General features: G+C 47.3%; 2 protein-coding genes across 3 annotated transcripts in view; one reads left to right on the top strand and one right to left on the bottom strand.

Moving 5' to 3' along the window:
- The window catches only part of LOC114677424 (uncharacterized), a 19,507-nt gene extending 2,251 nt beyond the window's left edge, over positions 1 to 17,256 (top strand). The window contains exons 2-3 of one of the 2 annotated variants that reach the window (XM_077999207.1): positions 2,931 to 3,095; positions 14,358 to 17,256. In XM_077999207.1, coding sequence (XP_077855333.1) covers positions 2,931 to 3,095; positions 14,358 to 14,394 — 202 coding nt within the window. In that variant the 3' untranslated portion in view covers positions 14,395 to 17,256. Of the gene's footprint in view, positions 1 to 2,930; positions 3,096 to 13,664 lie in introns of both variants that reach the window. The other variant, XM_028846936.2, reaches the window with a different exon arrangement.
- Positions 4,239 to 13,181, bottom strand: LOC144340767 (uncharacterized). The gene is made up of 6 exons (XM_078001375.1): positions 13,154 to 13,181; positions 12,741 to 12,796; positions 12,043 to 12,174; positions 10,632 to 10,865; positions 9,038 to 9,149; positions 4,239 to 8,431 (listed from the first exon to the last, which is right to left on the bottom strand). Exons 1-6 carry the CDS (start codon positions 13,179 to 13,181, stop codon positions 6,537 to 6,539), a joined length of 2,457 nt encoding a protein of 818 aa, XP_077857501.1. The 3' UTR covers positions 4,239 to 6,536.

Raw genomic sequence — 17,256 nt, 5'->3', positions numbered from 1 at the left:
GGAGGCAGAGCTTGCAGTGAGCTGAGATCCGGCCACTGCACTCCAGCCTGGGCGACACAGCGAGACTCCGTCTCAAAAAAAAAAAAAAAAAACAAAAACAAAAACAAAAAACCTTACTTCCTAGCTTTTCCTGCTTCCTGGCCACAGTTTTTTCAAGAGCCAATGACTCTCCTGAACACAAGGCAGCCCAGGCACAAAATTGTTGGGGTGATCAGACCCAACACAAGGTCGTGGGGGTGACAAAGTCCGGTGGAGTCAAAGGACTGAGAAAAAGTTTGAGAGAGAAATGTGGGACGATGGGGACCATCACTACCGTGGAGGCTGCGAAGACCCCCGAGGCGCTAGGAACCCACAGTATTTATTGGTAATCCAATAAAGAAACAGGTGGTGAGAATGTGGCGGGCAAAAGGACACGTTGCATTAAGCACCTGATTTACAGCTGTGATGGGTTACCTTTTATATGGAACATGTTCTGCTACTTGAGATAATGGGAATAGGGGACTAGGAGCCTAGGAAAGCTAGACACATTCCAACGGACATCATGCAAGTCCTGCCTCGGTTTCCCTCCCAAAACACTGCTTTTTCCCAACATGCTCCCCCTTCTCTTTATTGTAAAAGAGAAGGTATCATTATTGCTAGCTGTCATTATTACTAGAGTCACTCTGGTTTGAACGCTTCCAACATATCTCCCCTTTCCCTTTTACAAGAGGACCCTTAATCCTAGAGGTAGCAGAAGGATGAAGGTCCATCTTCTGTAACTTCTTCATGCTGAATAGGGGTGATGATACTCCTGCCTTAACTATTAGGGTCTCTTGTATTCAGGGTAGAGAGTAGCTGAGTCAGAAAGCATTAGTCCTTTAAGCATCGTAACTCGGTCGGTCCTCGTTCCATCTTCGCATTCAAATTCAACTGGCTCATGGCTTGTACTGGGAAATCCATGGGTCCCTCCAGTCTCCCGTTCCATGGCCGTACACATCTTGAGGGCATCCACACGGTTCGTTCATCTGCAAAATCAGAAGCATACCTCACCCCCTCGTTAGTAAATCTACTGAAACAGAAGCAAAAACTTTTGTGGCTGTAGCCGGCAGGCCACCGATAATGAGAAACAGGCCTTTTCTGATTAACAGAAGGCATAGAGAAATCAAATCGAGGCTTTTCAAACCTTCAGTTCTCGCTGTACAGGGGGTGTCCACTAGATGCTATGGCTGATAGATCTTTAGATGTTTGGTGGGCACCCACATAGGCATCTGATTGTCAGCTGGACAGACACAAGTAAATCGTCTTCCCCATAAAATTATCTTTAGGCAGGGATCGGAGGAAGTAGATTCAGAGGTAAGGAGAATTTGGGGGGCCTATTGGCTTCCTGATGTTTGATTCATGTTCCCTCAGAAGTTAGGAATTCCCCTTCTCTCCGTATTGCTGTGTGGGCATGGACGACTAGGTAAGTATACTTAGAGTCTGTATATATATTTACCTTTTTTCCTTCTAATTCTAGTGTACAATGGCCCCTGCTTTTGCTAGGATGTCTGTGCCTAACAAAGGAGTGGGGCTTTCGGGCATAATTAGAAAGGCATGTGAGAAGAGTCAAGTTCCCCAGTCACAACTTAGTGGCTGGGAGAAGTATCTAGTGACCACCTGTCCTAGGACCCCTCAGAGAGCGACAGATCTGGAGGACAGTTGTCCAGGTCAGGACAGTAAGACTGAGAAGGCTGTGCCAGTGTCCAGGAGACAGTTAACCTCCTGGCCCTCAATGGTCAAGCATACTCGGGGCTCTGTGAGGGTGCTGGCATGGGCTGGCGCTTGCCCCAGGCTCCCTCAATTCTGCTGCTGGATCATCTGGTTAGTGGCTTCTGACTCAGAGGACCTTTGTCCCCCAGGGCAGTGGGCCTTCCAGTGATTCCCTTGACATAAGGGGCATGGACGAGCGGGTGGCTAATTTCTATTTGGACAATCTTTTGAAAGTGTCCTTGTAGAACGCACTAGAAGTAAGCCCTATTAGGCATTTGATTTTCCCAGCCTTTCCCTTTTCCAGAGCATCCAAAGTCCGCTTGCCTGAGGGCCATGACTAAAGCGGTGGCTTTTTTTTTTAATCCTGTTTGTCCCGTTCCACCTGCTCTTCCTGATCTCTAGTATAAAAAAACCAAGGTTGCGAAGTTCAATAGCGTTTTTAAGTTTTGCTCCGGGCCTAAGGCAGGCTTTTGAAGTTTTTTCTAATGTCTGCAGCTGACTGAGTGACAGACCTATCCTTTAGGATTAGTTGACCTTCAATAGAGTCAGGTGACAGAGGTGTGCTTCCTCAATGCCTCCCTTTGTCTCTCCAGAAAGGCAGTAGGATTTTCTTCCTTTCCCTGTGTTATAGTGGACATCACTGAATAATTCATAGGCTTCTTCCTGGTTTTCCTTTGTCCTTCTAGCACACAAGTTAGCAAATGTCTGCAGCACCAATCTCCATGTTCTGATTCTGCGTCCCAATGAGGGTCTACACTGGGAACTGCCTGCTGGCCTGCGGGGAATCGTTCTCTTTCCTCTGTTGTCATCCTGTCATTGACCTGACTGAGATACCAGAGATCGCCAAGCTCTCGGGCTGCAGTTATGGCGGCACTTCTCTCATTTGGGGTTAGCATCTGATATATCTCTCCATGTCAGATCAAAGGATTGTCCTAACCCTCGTGAAACATCAATATAGCCATCAGGGTTATCTGAGAATTTACCTAGGTCTATTTTAATTTGTTTCAAGTCTGAGAAGGAAAAAGGTACATATACTCTGACTGGGCCGAATTCTCCAGAATACATCTTAGGGGTGTTTTTGCCCTGAGGGGAACGTTTCCCATCTCAAAAAAAAAAATAGGGATGCCAGCACCCCTAGTAATTTAACGATGAGCGTTAGTCCTAGAGCGTCCTCTATGGTCCTAATGCTTATTCCTTTTCAGGGTAAGTAACCGCCCATGGACCTCTGCCTATCGGATTCGTTACGCTTACCAATGTCACAGTCCTGCACCTTTTTCCGCCTTTCTTGACTACAAAGAAAGGGGTCCGGGCTGCTGGATTCTAGTGGTCCTTTACCAGCATGACCAACATTGCCTTTGCGCTCAGGGGTGAGTTCTAGAGCTGGGCTGGGTTCCTGAGTATTTCATAACAACCCCGCCGCCCCATCAAGATGCACTCCCAAAAACAAAAGTTCTTGGCAAATTCAGAGAGGGTGTAGGTAACCTTTTGAGTCAGGATTGAGATACAGATTTTTGATTCTGTGAGTACTTTAAGGCTTGACTGAGAGCAAAGAGCTCCCACGTTTGAGCAGACCAATTATTAGGCAGTTTTCGTAACTGCTTCTACAAGAGTTTCCCTATAAATTACTGAGTACCTATCGTGGGCTTTTTTTTTCCCCTCAATCGCTGGGAGGAACCATCTATGGTCCTGTCCTGAAGGGAGTTCCTCCTAGATCTGGTCGGACCTTTGTATGGTAATTAAGATTTAAATTCCTTGTTAGGAAACCTGCTTGGTTAAGGGAATTTTTAGTGGTTAATGTTAAATCACCTTTTCCTTACAGAATAGCCCTATACTTTTAGATTTTTGAGTTAGGAAGCTACCTTTTTGCTTTTTGTTTTACTTAGGATAGCGCTGAACTGGTGAGGTGTGCTTACAATGAGGTTTCCTCTAAAAGTTGTTTTTCTACTTTCTTCTGCCAGCAAAGCAGTTGCTGCTAATGGAATGTATGTGGGCCATCCACGGGTTACTGGGTTAAGGATTTTTGATAGGAAGGCTAGTGGTTGTCAGTGGTCTCAGTGCTTTCGGGCTACGCCCTTGCTTATACTGACAAAAAGGTAGCATTGGAGTATTATAGGGTCAGAAGACCTTCAATTATCAATTATAGGTTTTTAAATTTACCCTGGCTTTTAAAGGAATAGGGTACACTTTTTAACTACTTGTATGTCTTTATCCTTTGTAGATGGATTTTGGAAACAGCAGAGGGGCGTTTGCCGTCCTCCCTGCTGGATTGTAGTTAGGGGAAATTGCCCTGCTTCAAGGTCTCCCTCAGCTCTAGCCTTTTGAATAGAATTTTGTACAGCACCACCAATTGCTCCAGGTTTTAACGTTGCAACTACAGGAGAAGTTTTGTAGCTAATTAATCTTGCCCATTAAGAGGTGAAAGAGGAGGTGACCTTTCACTTAGTTTGTTGGAACCGAACTGTTGATTCCCTCCTGGGCAGGGGTCGCCGCGAAGGACCACCGACACAAGATTCACAGCAGAGAGTTATTTATTACTAGCGCGCTAGGGTCCCAAGCTCTAAGTTGGCCCTGGGACCCAGAGTGCTTGTTTCAGGTTGTTTATATAGGCAAACACAAGTTCAAACACAGCTTAAGGCGCGAAATTCAAACAAAGCTTTAGGCGCGTGGTAATTGGGTCTAGCTATGGCCTGAGCAAGGTGTTTTGTTCTAATTGGTTAGAGCAGGACCTTATGAGGTTTTTTTCTTGGAGTTGCTGATTCCGGGAACTTCGAGGCAGGGTGGGACCCCTGGAATTGGCGGGGTGGGACCCCATGGGGTTGTTTCCCGGAATTGGCAGGGTGGGATCCTATCAGGGTGGGACCCTATCGAGGCAGGGTGGGACCCTATCCAGAGCCACCTGGTGTTAACTTTTTTCTATGTGAGGCCTAGTTTCTAAGTTTTATGAGGCCTAGTTTCATTCCCTCCTCTTTTTGTGTCAGAGGCTCAATCTTGAGCCTCTTCTTCAGTCCTGAGGGTCTGGTATTGTTGGGTCAGAACCATAGCATGTACTATGTTTAATCTATTTTTAATAAGGGTGAGTAAGCGGTTGAGTATGCATGGCCCGAAAGTCAGGATGAGCATAAGCAGGATGAGGGGTCCTAAGATGGTGGAGATTAGGGTGCTAAGCCAAGGGGATTGGTTGTACCAATTTTCAAACCAATTTTGCTGAGATTCTCTCTCTTTTTTTCTCTTGTCTAATCTTTCTCTCAGTTTTGCCATAGAATCTTTAACTACTCCTGAATGATCTGCATAAAAACAACATTGCTCTTTCAGGGCTGCACAGAGCCCACCCTCTTTCAGAAAGACAATTTCTAGTCCTCGTCGGTTTTGTAATACAACTTCAGACAGAGAAGTCAAGGACTCTTCAAGTTTTGTGATAGATTGTTCTATGGCTCTAAGGTCTTCATCTATGGCTACTCTAAGTTGTTGCAGATGATGGTTACCATGCACTAGGGCTGCTGTCCCGGTCCCAACTCCAGCCGCTACCCCAATTCCTAACATTACGGCGAGGGTGAGGGAGATAGGTTCTCTCTTTGGTCTAGTATGAGTTTTTTGCTCATATCGGAGATCAAAGGAGTCTCCAGAGTGATAGTATACTCGGGGAACAACTTGTACCAACACGCAATAGTGGGTGCCACTGTTAAAAACGGCTGTGGATATACAGGGGGTGAGCCCAGTGTTGCAAGCCCACCAGTCCGTCTCGGAGGGGACCAGATAGTGATTGGAGCTGGGTACTGTCAAGGTTACATTACAAAGATGCTGATGACTAGGGGGCACCTGGCCTATGCAGGTTCCTGACCCAGAAACTTCAGCCAGGGTTAGTTTTCTTTGTTGTTCCCATGCGCATCCAGTAGGATTGGCGGAGTTAGTGAAATTATTAGTGGAGGCAATGCCTTCATAGTAAGGGGGGCCTGTTGCCAGACATAGCCAGCAAGAGGATGTAAATTCTGGCTTTGTCTGGTTTAAAGCGAAGTAGGAGCCCTTTATGAGATTTAGGAGCCTGTCACCTATTCCCAGGTTAAGGGGCCCGCGGGTGACGGTTTGGGCTGAAGGTGTGTATTTAGAGGAGGTGGAGAGTAGAGGCGGGGAAGTGCTTTTAGGAGCTCTTGGTTGGGGCTCTCTTGGTGCAGGAACCAGGGGCTTCCTTGTTTCTGATAAAACTTGGTTTGGTCCTACTGCGACAGGGGCTGTGATAGGGTTGACTATTAATTTGATTTGGATAGGGATTCCATACAGTGGCTTTTGGTATAAATATAGGCCCCATATTAACCCGGATATCCAACGGTTATCAGATTTTGCTGCATCTTCAAACTTGATGCGGACCAGATTGCAAGTTTTTGAATATCGGGTTCTGGTGCAGCGCTGGACAAAGGACATGGTTATGTACCAGGGTTTCGTGGCCCATTTCCATTCTCCATCATTAGTAGTTATACAGGACCAACTAGCGCAAAACAGGGCATCTATTTCTCCACAAGTTTTTTTCATTTCTCCTGTCCTGAATCCGGGACAGGCATAGAACCCGTTCCGGCTTACGGACACCCTTCTAGCCTGTTTTCTCCATTCTCCCCCTTCCATGTCATCTATCTTTGCTATTTTGTCTAGGTTGAAATAGAGGTCAGGGAACCAAGTCCCCATAGGAGCAATTTTTGAGGTTTTATCTAAGACTTCATGAGTACTAAAATCAATCACCTGCCAGGTCAGGTTATATGGCCGGTGGGGGTTATTACTGCCAGCGACGCAGGGAAGGAGGGCTAGTAACAAGCAAGGGGCTAGATACGAGAGAGTCTTATCTTGAGCGGGTCTTCGGAGCGTCGGAGTTTCCATGTCTCAGGTGGTGTTGGTCCGGGCGTCCCTGGAGCAGCCTTGGCGTGGGATGCGTGGATCCAAGTGGAGATTCCGTCCACCTTTATGGCTGTGGGTGTGGTCAGGAGAACAATGTAGGGTCCTTTCCACCGAGGCTCTAGTCCTTGAGTGCGATGCCGTCTAACGTAGACAGAGTCTCCCACCTGGAAGGGGTGACTGGTCTGTGGATGTCCTGGTTGGTACAGTTCTGCCAAGGGGGCCCAGATTTGGGCCTGTACTGCTTGGAGTCCTTTTAGCCGGGCCTGCAGGTCAGTCTTAGGATCGGAGGGGGAGAAGGAATTAAGCAAGGTTGACAAAGGGGGGGGTCCTCCGTAGAGGATTTCATATGGAGTGAGCCCAAAACGGTTAGGTGTATTCCGGGCCCTTAACAGAGCTAAGGATAGGAGGCGTCTCCAATCTTTTAAACCAGTCTCTAAGGTCAATTTAGTAAGGGTCTCTTTTATTGTTCTATTCATTCTTTCTACCTGCCCTGAGCTCTGGGGTCTATAGGCACAATGTAATTTCCAATTAATCCCCAATATCCTGGCGAGCCCCTGACTTACCTGAGAAATGAAGGCCGGCCCGTTATCTGACCCAATTACCTTGGGAAGTCCGAATCTAGGAAAGATTTCTTCCAAAATTTTCTTGGCTACTATGTGTGCCGTTTCTTGCCGGGTGGGGTAGGCTTCTACCCATCCTGAAAAGGTATCTACAAACACTAGTAAGTACTTATATCCAGCATAGTGAGGTTTTACTTCAGTGAAGTCTATTTCCCAATAGACTCCTGGGCGGTTACCACGAGTTCGTTTTCCTTCTGACACTCGGGTAGCCCCAGCGTTTACCTGCTGACAGACCTTACAGGCAGATGTCACTCGTTCTACGAGGGTACTTGCCTTTGGGATTAGAAAGTCAGTTTTTTCAATCAGTAATCTTAGCTTTCGATTACTCAAGTGTGTCCAGGCATGCATCTGCTGGATCATTGCCAGGGCCTCCTTTTGGGGAAGGACTATTTTCCCTCCTTTTTCCCAGTTTTTAGTGTCTTTGTTTTCTATAGCCCCTATGGCCTTTGCTTCTTCCTGGTCTTCTGGGGTATAAGTATGTTCAATAGTTATGTGGCTGGTTTCGTCAGGTTCTGTGGCTAGGGTCAGTACTTCCGCCATGGCGGCTTGCCTGGCTACTTGGTCAGCCTGTCTGTTTCCTACTGCGACTGGATCCTGTCCTTTCTGATGCCCGGGGCAGTGAATTATAGCCACTTCTTGAGGAAGAAAAAGGGCTTTCAATAAGGCAATTATTTCAGCTTTGTTCTTGATTTCCTTTCCTTCTGAGGTTAGGAGACCTCTTCTTTCATAGATACTTCCATGAGTATGAGCCGTTGCAAAGGCATACCGGCTATCAGTATAAATGTTAGCTTTCTTTCCCTTGGACAGCTCTAGGGCCTTGGTTAGTGCTATTAACTCAGCCTTCTGTGCAGACGTGCCAGGAGGTAGTGATTGTGCCCAAATGGTGTTGTGGCCATCTACTACCGCCGCTCCCGCCCTCCGGGTACCTGAGTCAAGGTAACTGCTGCCGTCTGTGTACCAGGTGTGATCCGCGTCTGGGAGTTCTTGGTCTTTAAGGTCTTCCCGTGTTCCATGGGTCTCAGCCAGTACTTGCCGACAATCGTGTGGGCTTGGTTGGTCTTCCGGTACCGGCAGCAGCGTAGCAGGGTTTAGGGTGACCGGAGGGCCAAACTGGACGCGGTCCGTGTCCAGTAGGAGGGCCTGGTAGTGGGTTAGGCGTGCGTTGGTTATCCACCGGTCCGGGGGCTGCCGCACTATGGCCTCTAGAGCATGTGGGGTAATAATAGTCAGTCGCTGCCCAAGGGTTAACTTAGCAGAGTCCTTGACCAGCATAGCGGTGGCTGCCATGATACGGAGACACGGGGGCCAGCCAGCCGCTACAGGGTCTAGCTTCTTAGACAGGTATGCTACCGGTCTTTTCCAAGGCCCTAATTTTTGGGTCAAGACCCCTTTGGCAATTCCTTGCCTCTCGTCCAGGAAGAGGGTAAAGGGCTTTGAGGTGTCCGGTAACCCAAGGGCCGGGGCAGACAAGAGTGCTTGTTTTAGTGCCTCAAAAGCCAATTGATGCTCTGTCTGCCAGGTGAAAGGGGTGCTCTCCTTGGTGAGTGCATAAAGGGGGGCGGCCAGTTCAGCAAAACCGGGTATCCACAAGCGACAGAACCCAGCAGTTCCCAAGAATTCACGTACCTCCCTGGGATTTCGTGGTGGTGGAAGGCGAGCCACTGTCTCTATGCGCCCAGGGGTGAGCCACCTTTTCCCTTCACTCAGGATATACCCCAGATATGTTACCTTGGTCTGACAGAGCTGTGCCTTCTTGGCGGATGCCCGGTATCCTTTTTCACCCAGTGCCTGGAGTAGATGCCTGGTACCTTGTATACAGATTTCCTTTGTAGGAGCAGCCAAGAGGAGGTCATCCACATACTGGAGTAGAGTCACGTCTGGATTTTGGGTCCGGAAGTCAGTCAGGTCTCGATGAAGAGCCTCATCGAAGAGAGTGGGAGAGTTCTTGAATCCTTGGGGAAGCCGGGTCCAGGTCAATTGGCCTGAAATTCCTTTCTCAGGATCCTTCCACTCAAAGGCAAAGAGTTCTTGGCTTTGGGGGGCCAGAGGTAAACAGAAGAAAGCATCTTTTAAATCTAATACTGTATACCAGTCATAGCCTGGTTTTAAGGTGCTGAGTAAGTTGTAAGGATTAGGGACCGTGGGATGGATGTCTATGGTTCTTTTGTTGATTTCTCTCAAGTCTTGGACAGGCCTGTAATCCTGAGTACCAGGCTTTTTTACTGGCAAAAGAGGAGTGTTCCAGGGCGAGTGACAAGGTCGCAACACTCCGAGTTCTAGAAATTTGTTGATGTGCTGCCGAATTCCTATATGAGCCTCTCGGCTCATGGGATATTGCTTGATAGACACGGGCACCGCCGTGGACTTTAGATCAATTATGATTGGGGCTTGATACTTAGCTAGCCCGAGTCCTCCCGTTTCCGCCCAAGCTTGGGGAAAATCTTGCAACCAAATATCAGGGAGGCTAGTGATAACCGGAGCGTCGAAAAGCCGATGCTCATCTTGCAAAGACACAGTTAAGATTTGGATGGGCTGACCGTCCCGATTTAATACCTGGGCCCCTGTCTCGGAGAAATGGATTTGGGCTCCGAGCTTGGTCAGAAGATCTCGCCCTAGGAGGGGGTAGGGGCATTCAGGTACCACCAAGAAGGAATGTGTCACCATTCCTTGTCCAAGATTAACTGTCCGGTGGTTAGTCCACTTGTGCAATTTTCCCCCTGTTGCCCCCTGGACCCAGGATGTGCGGGAAGACAGGGGCCCGTCTGCCCTTGTCAAAACTGAATGTTGGGCGCCTGTGTCCACCAAGAAGGTGGTGGGTTGCCCCCCTACAGAGAGAGTTAGCCGGGGCTCGGGGGGGGCTCCAGAGCCTTGACACCCCTATTCGCTATCTTCACCTAGGGTGAGGACAGCGGCAGGTTTCTTTTGGTCTTTAGGACGCTTGGGGCAATCTTTAATCCAATGTCCCCGTTCTTTGCAGTAGGCACACTGGTCTTTTTCCACTTTTGGCCGCCTTCGCTTTTCTCCCTCTCTCCCTGGTCCTTTCTCTTTTACAACTGCCGCCAGGATTTTTGTTAAATGCTTATTTCTCACTCGGTCCCTACGATCCTCTCGCTCCATCTGTTCCTTTGCTAACCTGGCTTCCCTTTCCTCAGGGGTTTCTCTCTTATTATATACTTTTTCTGCCTCCCTAACCAATTCCTGTAATCCATAGGTTTGGATTCCATCTAGCCTTTGGAGTTTTCCTTTTATATCTAATGCAGCTTGGTCTATGAATGCCATAGCTACGGTAGCCTTATGTTCTAGGGCCTCTGGATCGAATGGAGTATACATTCGGAATCCTTCCAGAAGCCTTTCCATGAAAGCTGCCGGGCTTTCATCCCTTTCCTGAGTTATGGTCCTTACCTTGGCCAAATTTGTGGGGCGCTTTCCTGCCCCTTTGAGACCCGCCAACAGAGCCTGGCGATAGATTCGGAGACTCTCCCTACCTGGTGCCGTTTCATAGTCCCAGTCTGGGCGGGTGAGGGGAAATCCCTCGTCTATTTCATTGGGAAGTTGGGTTGGGAGGCCTCCTGGTCCTGGCACATTTTTCCGGGCCTCCAGGAGGACTCGCTGCCTTTCTTCAGTGGTTAGGAGGACCTGCAAAAGTTGCTGGCAATCATCCCAAGTGGGCTGGTGAGTGAGGAGAATGGATTCTATTAACGAGGTTAGGGCCTGGGGGTCTTGGGAAAAGGAAGGGTTATGGGTTTTCCAGTTGTAGAGGTCAGAGGCAGAGAAGGGCCAGTACTGGACCGTGCGATTGACAGTACGGAGGGGAAAAAGGGAGGATTGCCAAGTAGAAGGGCCCTCTGGGTCCTCAGTCCGCCGCAAGCGGAGACGAGGAGGTGTCGGCGGCGGCGTCCGAGGAGTGAGTTTGGGCGGGGCTGGAGAAGGAGACGGGGTGGAGGGAGGGGCCGAGGGAGAAGTTGGAGAAAGGGTAGGGGCCGAGGTGGTAGAGGAAAGAGCTGGGGACAAGACAGGGGGCAAGGGTGAAGCGTAAGGTGGAGGTCCCAGAAGGGGGTTCTGAGGTGGAGGAGGCAGGGGGTCAAGAAGGAGGAGATCCCTCTGGGGTTCATCTGGGAGGACTGGCTTAGGCGGGTCTGGATTCCGATTCTTTGGGGCTTCTAAGGCAAGGAGGGTAGATTGGGATGGGGAAGGGGGATGGAGGAAGGGTTTCACCCAAGAGGGAGGATTTCGGACCAGATCCTCCCAAATAATTATGTAGGCCACCTGGTCCGGGTGTCCGAGTGGCCCAGGATCCATCACTTTTGCTTTAACCTGCAAGATAATTGAGAGGTTAAATGTTCCGTCCCGGGGCCATTCCCCATGGAGGGTTGGCCATTCGGACGAGCAGAATGTTTTCCATCGTCCCTTACGGACTTCTACAGAGAGGTGGTGGGCTCGAGCCCGGACGTCAGGGAAGTGAGTCAGGGTTAGAGACAAAGGAGTCGTCAACGTCTGTCCCATTTCGTCCACGGATAACAAGGACAAAACAAAAGAAACAAAAACAAAGACCAGACAAGTAAGGAGAAGCCGCGCGGCCAGAGAGTGGCGCCACAAGATCACAAAATATTCAGACGGCAGGGGCGGCCTGCCTACAGATTTGAAGAGGCTAACTGAGTCGTTAGCCTTCTCCCAGACTACCGCCAGGGCGTCCCCCAGGGTGCAAGTGGGAAGGTGCGGGACACGTCTGTCCCCCTTCCCCACTTAATTCAGAAGGAGTACTCCCCAGAGTTCAGAGTTAGCCGGCAAGACAGACAGAACAAAACGAAAGTACCTGGTAGGTCCGTTCAGTCAGCAGTCCGTGGCCCGGGCCAGATGGGTCTCCGCCGGATGGGTCGGGGGTCCTCGGACGACCCCACTTCCCGGCCAACGCACCAAATGTTGGAACCGAACTGTTGATTCCCTCCTGGGCAGGGGTCGCCGCGAAGGACCACCGACACAAGATTCACAGCAGAGAGTTATTTATTACTAGCGCGCTAGGGTCCCAAGCTCTAAGTTGGCCCTGGGACCCAGAGTGCTTGTTTCAGGTTGTTTATATAGGCAAACACAAGTTCAAACACAGCTTAAGGCGCGAAATTCAAACAAAGCTTTAGGCGCGTGGTAATTGGGTCTAGCTATGGCCTGAGCAAGGTGTTTTGTTCTAATTGGTTAGAGCAGGACCTTATGAGGTTTTTTTCTTGGAGTTGCTGATTCCGGGAACTTCGAGGCAGGGTGGGACCCCTGGAATTGGCGGGGTGGGACCCCATGGGGTTGTTTCCCGGAATTGGCAGGGTGGGATCCTATCAGGGTGGGACCCTATCGAGGCAGGGTGGGACCCTATCCAGAGCCACCTGGTGTTAACTTTTTTCTATGTGAGGCCTAGTTTCTAAGTTTTATGAGGCCTAGTTTCAAGTTCAGCAGGTAGAGCCCATGGGCTGGTAAAATATACTTTCTCCAGTTTCCCTTTGATTTCCTACGTTTCCTGTTCCTCACATTCAGAATCTGAAGTTTCTTACACTCGTCCTCCTCTTCCTCATCTGAATCTTCTTCTGTTTGAAACTGCTCAAGAGCTTTTATTAGCACCTACATAGACCAAACCAAACTGGAATTTTTGCTCTATGTTTATATGCTTTTTAAAAAATCTGCCAGTTCTCTCCCATTCATCCAACTCCATAGACCCTTCTTCCAGGAACCATGGGCTAGAGTGAGTGATAACAAATTTTGAGTACTAATTTTCATTGCCCCTCTTCAAAATAAATGCTTTAAGAAATTTAGTATAAGCAGAATGTCTGCTTTCACTTTGTCCCATGTTACTCTGGTTCTTCTGAGTGCTCAGCTTTCCCGCCAAGCTTCTTTTAGATGTCCTCTGGTGTCCTTTGACGATGTATCCTCTGCTCTAGCGTTACCTTCACCAGGGTCTTTGTCACCCCACATTGGGCGGCCAGGAATGTTGGGGTGATCAGATCCAACACCAGGTCATGGGGGTGACAAAGTCCAGCCGAGTCAAAGGATTGAGAAAAAGACAGTTTGAGAGAGAAAGGTGAGACACCAGAGGGCTATCGCGGAGGCTGCAAAGACCCCGAGCTCTAGAAGCCCACGGTATTTATTGGTAATCCAACTAAGAAACTGGTGGTGAGAATGTGGAGGTCAAAAGGACATGCTGTATTAAGCTCGTGATCTACAGCTGTGACAGTTTAGCATTTATATGGAACATGTTCTGCTACTTGAGATAATGGGAATAGGAGCCCAAGAAGGCTAGAAGCAAGGAGCCAGCAAGTCTAGACACATTCCAGAGGATATTATGCAAGTCCTGCCTCAGTTTCCCTCCCAACACTCAGCTTTTTCCCAACACAGAATAAAAGGAGGCTCCGAGTGGAGAGAGACAAATCTTGTTTCTCCCATTCTGCTTTCCTCCAGGCCTGCCAAGGGGAGGACAGGAACGGATCATGGTCTCCACATCTGATGTCAGCCCACCAAGCTCCTTCCCTTTACCTCACCTGCAGAGAAGCATACACGTGGGAGGCAAGGAGACATTCAGAGATGAGAGCCCTGGTCAGGGAGGCAGAGGACTGCCCGAGCTTGTAATCCCAACTACTTGGGAGGCTGAGGCAGGAAAATCGCGAGAATCTGGGAGACAGAGATTGCAGTCTGTTGAGATTGCGCCACTGCACTCCAGCCTGGGCAACAGCAAGACTCCGTCTCAAAAATAAAAATAAATAAATAAAATGATTTGGAAAGGAGACATTACAGAGACAAAGATGAGTACTATAAAAATTATGACTTTATAATAGCTAGTGTATATTATACACATAAGATATTCTAGGCACTTTGCACACCACCACATTTCCCTTTTACAGATAGACTACAAAGAGGTTAAATAACTTGTCTGAGGTTGATCACACAGTAAGGTAAGTTCAAAATTTGAACCCAGCTCTTCAAGACCAGAATTCACTCACCTAACCACTAAGGAATGCCGTAAATAACAGCTTCCGGTGATCGTTTTGTTGAATTTCAGCAGCTGAATCTTCCTCTAAGACAGCAAGTTACGACATTTTTATTACAAATCGCCACTCTAGGTAAAATGTTTGTCTTGATTTACCTGATTTTCAGCTCATTCCTTGGACTTTTCCTAACACATCTCAGATGAAACAACCTGAGTGAGAACATGTCCTTCCAGAAAGCCTGCGGCACAAAGTGGCTCCCTGGGCGTGGTCCCCCAGAGGCTGTGTGCTTTTTCCTTTTGACATCTGCATCTGTGCATTGGGCTGTAGACAGCATTGCAAGGCCAACTACAAAAGCAGCAATGGAGATGCAGGCTCCTGGATAGACGTTTAAAAAAAAAAGACGAGAAGAAATGTGTTGGCTTGTAGCTGTCAGCTTTAGCAACTGATTAAATACTTTGAGTGTGCAATAAAATAAACTTAATCAAATCTCCTATGTCATTGAAATATCTGCAGGGCTGACTGCTCTTCCCATCTGTGGGTTGAGGTGACTTAGGGACATGGTAATTGGGCTGTGGTAGAAAAGACTCCTACGTACGCCCAGGAGCAGGGAGCACTGCAGCAAGAGCCTGGGAACTCCGAACATCTGCTCTTCTTCCCAGCCTCCGCTGGACTCAATACATTTATGATGTCAACGTCATGTGATTTTTCCTGAGGTCTGAGACTATTTGTGGCAAAATTTTGCCACCTTGTGACATCACAAAATTCAGATTCTGAGGCGTTTGTTGTTAGGAATAGAAAAGTACTTTCCAAAACACATACCTTCTCCTTATTGGAACATCCCTTTATCTACTAAAATGTACAGAAAACACTAGGACAAAAACTTCCCAAATGTTGGTGAATCTCAACTCCTCAGATGTAGTGTCTGGGCTAGGTAAGTCTTTTTCCATAGACTGGAAAAAGTATAAAGCTTCCATTTTTTGTTTGTAACAATCCTTCTGCAAGTGATTAACAAATGGCCTCGATGCAAAGAAAGAAAATCTACCCCTTAACCGCCTTCTGCCTCCATGAACAGGCCTAGATGGGAAATGTGGGTAGTGAGAGGGGACTCTTGATGTCACAAAAGGGTGCTTGGGAATGTCCTCAACTCTCTCCCTTCCGTGTCCATAGAGAAGAGGAGGAGGGTTCTGGTCATAAAGGGTTTGTTAATTCATTGCCATTTGCTCAGCTCCTAACCAGCTATAAAACTGCAAGAAAGTCACTTTCAAGAAAGTCCTTGGACCTTTGGTTCCTTATTTTTAAAAAAGAAGAGGGAAAGATGAGATAATCTCTAGTGAACTTCTGGAATTACAACACTTTGCCCATTGGTTCATGCAAAGAATGTGTGTGTGTTGGGGCGGGGGGGGTGGGGGAGAGAGAGAGAATGGAAAAGAAGTGGTGTCTGAACTGAAGGATCTGATCCTATGGGGAGAAGCCCATCCCACCATCCCACAGGGCTGGCATAAACACTGAAGGTTATCTCTGGTTGAAGGCCAACGGCCTCCCTCCTAAGTGTCTACAATGAGTGATTAACACAAAATGACCATTCTATTTTGGGCTCCCCCATCCCAGTTTATTTTAAATATTAATTTGTTGGGCTAGTATGGAAAAGCATTGTTCTAAGAGCCTAACTATATTAAAAGCTACACCCAGATATATCAGTTTCCCCTTGTCTCTTCTCATTCTCTCCTCATTCTTTCCACCCCATTCCCACCCATCCTCTGTAGGTAAATAATCTCATTAATTTCTGGTTTCTACTTCCTTTGTTTCTTCCGCACAAGAGAGCTGATACATGCATGCTTTCCTACATCTCCCTTCTTTCTTACGTGAAGGATAGTATATTATATTCTTTTCATTTTGCTTTTTTCATTTAACAGTGTACCCTGGAAATCAGTTCATATCAGTTTTCAGAGATTTTCCCCCTTTTTTGGCACAGCAGCATAATACTGCATTGTTCTGTAGTTTTCTCAATGACTACTTAGATTGTTTCTAATATTTTTCGATAAACACAATATTGCAATAAATAGTCTAATGCACATATATATATGTATATGAGAGGTATCCAAAAGTTAATGGGAAATATGTATTATGAAAAAGCTATGCATGAATTTTAAGCGTTTTTGCACCAAAATAAACCTGTACTAACTTTTTATAACATGTCTGAACACGTTCAAGTTTGAGGCATTAAGAAGGATAAGACATCAATTTGAATAGAGTCCCTGTCAGAGCAACATGACTTGAAAGCAAGAAGGAAAAAAAAATGAAGCAAAAACAAACATCAAATTTATGCTGATGTTTGGCTGCAAGAATGGTGAAATCATTGATACTTTACAAGACACTTGTAAGGACAGTGCCCTCAAAGGAATCAGCAGTTAAAAAATGCATGTAACCTGTTTTCAGAAGGGACAAGATTAATTTGAATACAAAGCAGTGACAGACCATCCACATCAATTTATGAGGAAAAAATTCATTCTGTTCATGCCCTAACTGAAGAGGACTGACAACAGCACAAACAATAGCCAACATCATAGACATCTCAACTGGTTCAGCTTACCCAATTCTGACTGAAATTTCAAGTTGAGCAAACTTTCCACTTGATGAGTGTCAAAACCATCATGCCCAGATCAGCTGCAGACAAGAGCAGAGGTTTCAATGGAAATTTTAAACAAGTGGGGTTAAGATCCTGAAGCATTTCTTCAAAGAATTGTAACAGGAGATAAACCATGGCTTCACCAGTACAATACTGAAGACCAAGCACAATCAAAGCAATGGCTACCAAGGGGCCAAAGTGGTCCCATTAAGGCAAAAGTGGACCAGTCAAGAGCAAAGGTTATGGCAACAGTGTTTTGGGATGCCAAGACATTTTGCTCGTTGACTTTCTGGAGGGCCAAAGTGCAGTGATGTCTGTTTATTATGTTTTGAGAAAGTTGGCCAAACCTTTAGTAGAAAAATGCCCAGGAGAACTTTACCAAAGTGACCTTCGTTCAATTTCAGATCACCACAATAAAGCAAAAAATTGCAATTATAAA

Source organism: Macaca mulatta, chromosome 4 (genome assembly GCF_049350105.2).
Source record: "Macaca mulatta isolate MMU2019108-1 chromosome 4, T2T-MMU8v2.0, whole genome shotgun sequence".
Classification (NCBI taxonomy): domain Eukaryota; kingdom Metazoa; phylum Chordata; class Mammalia; order Primates; family Cercopithecidae; genus Macaca; species Macaca mulatta.
Note: the sequence above shows the minus strand (reverse complement) of the source record. Positions and strands in the feature narration are given on the sequence as shown.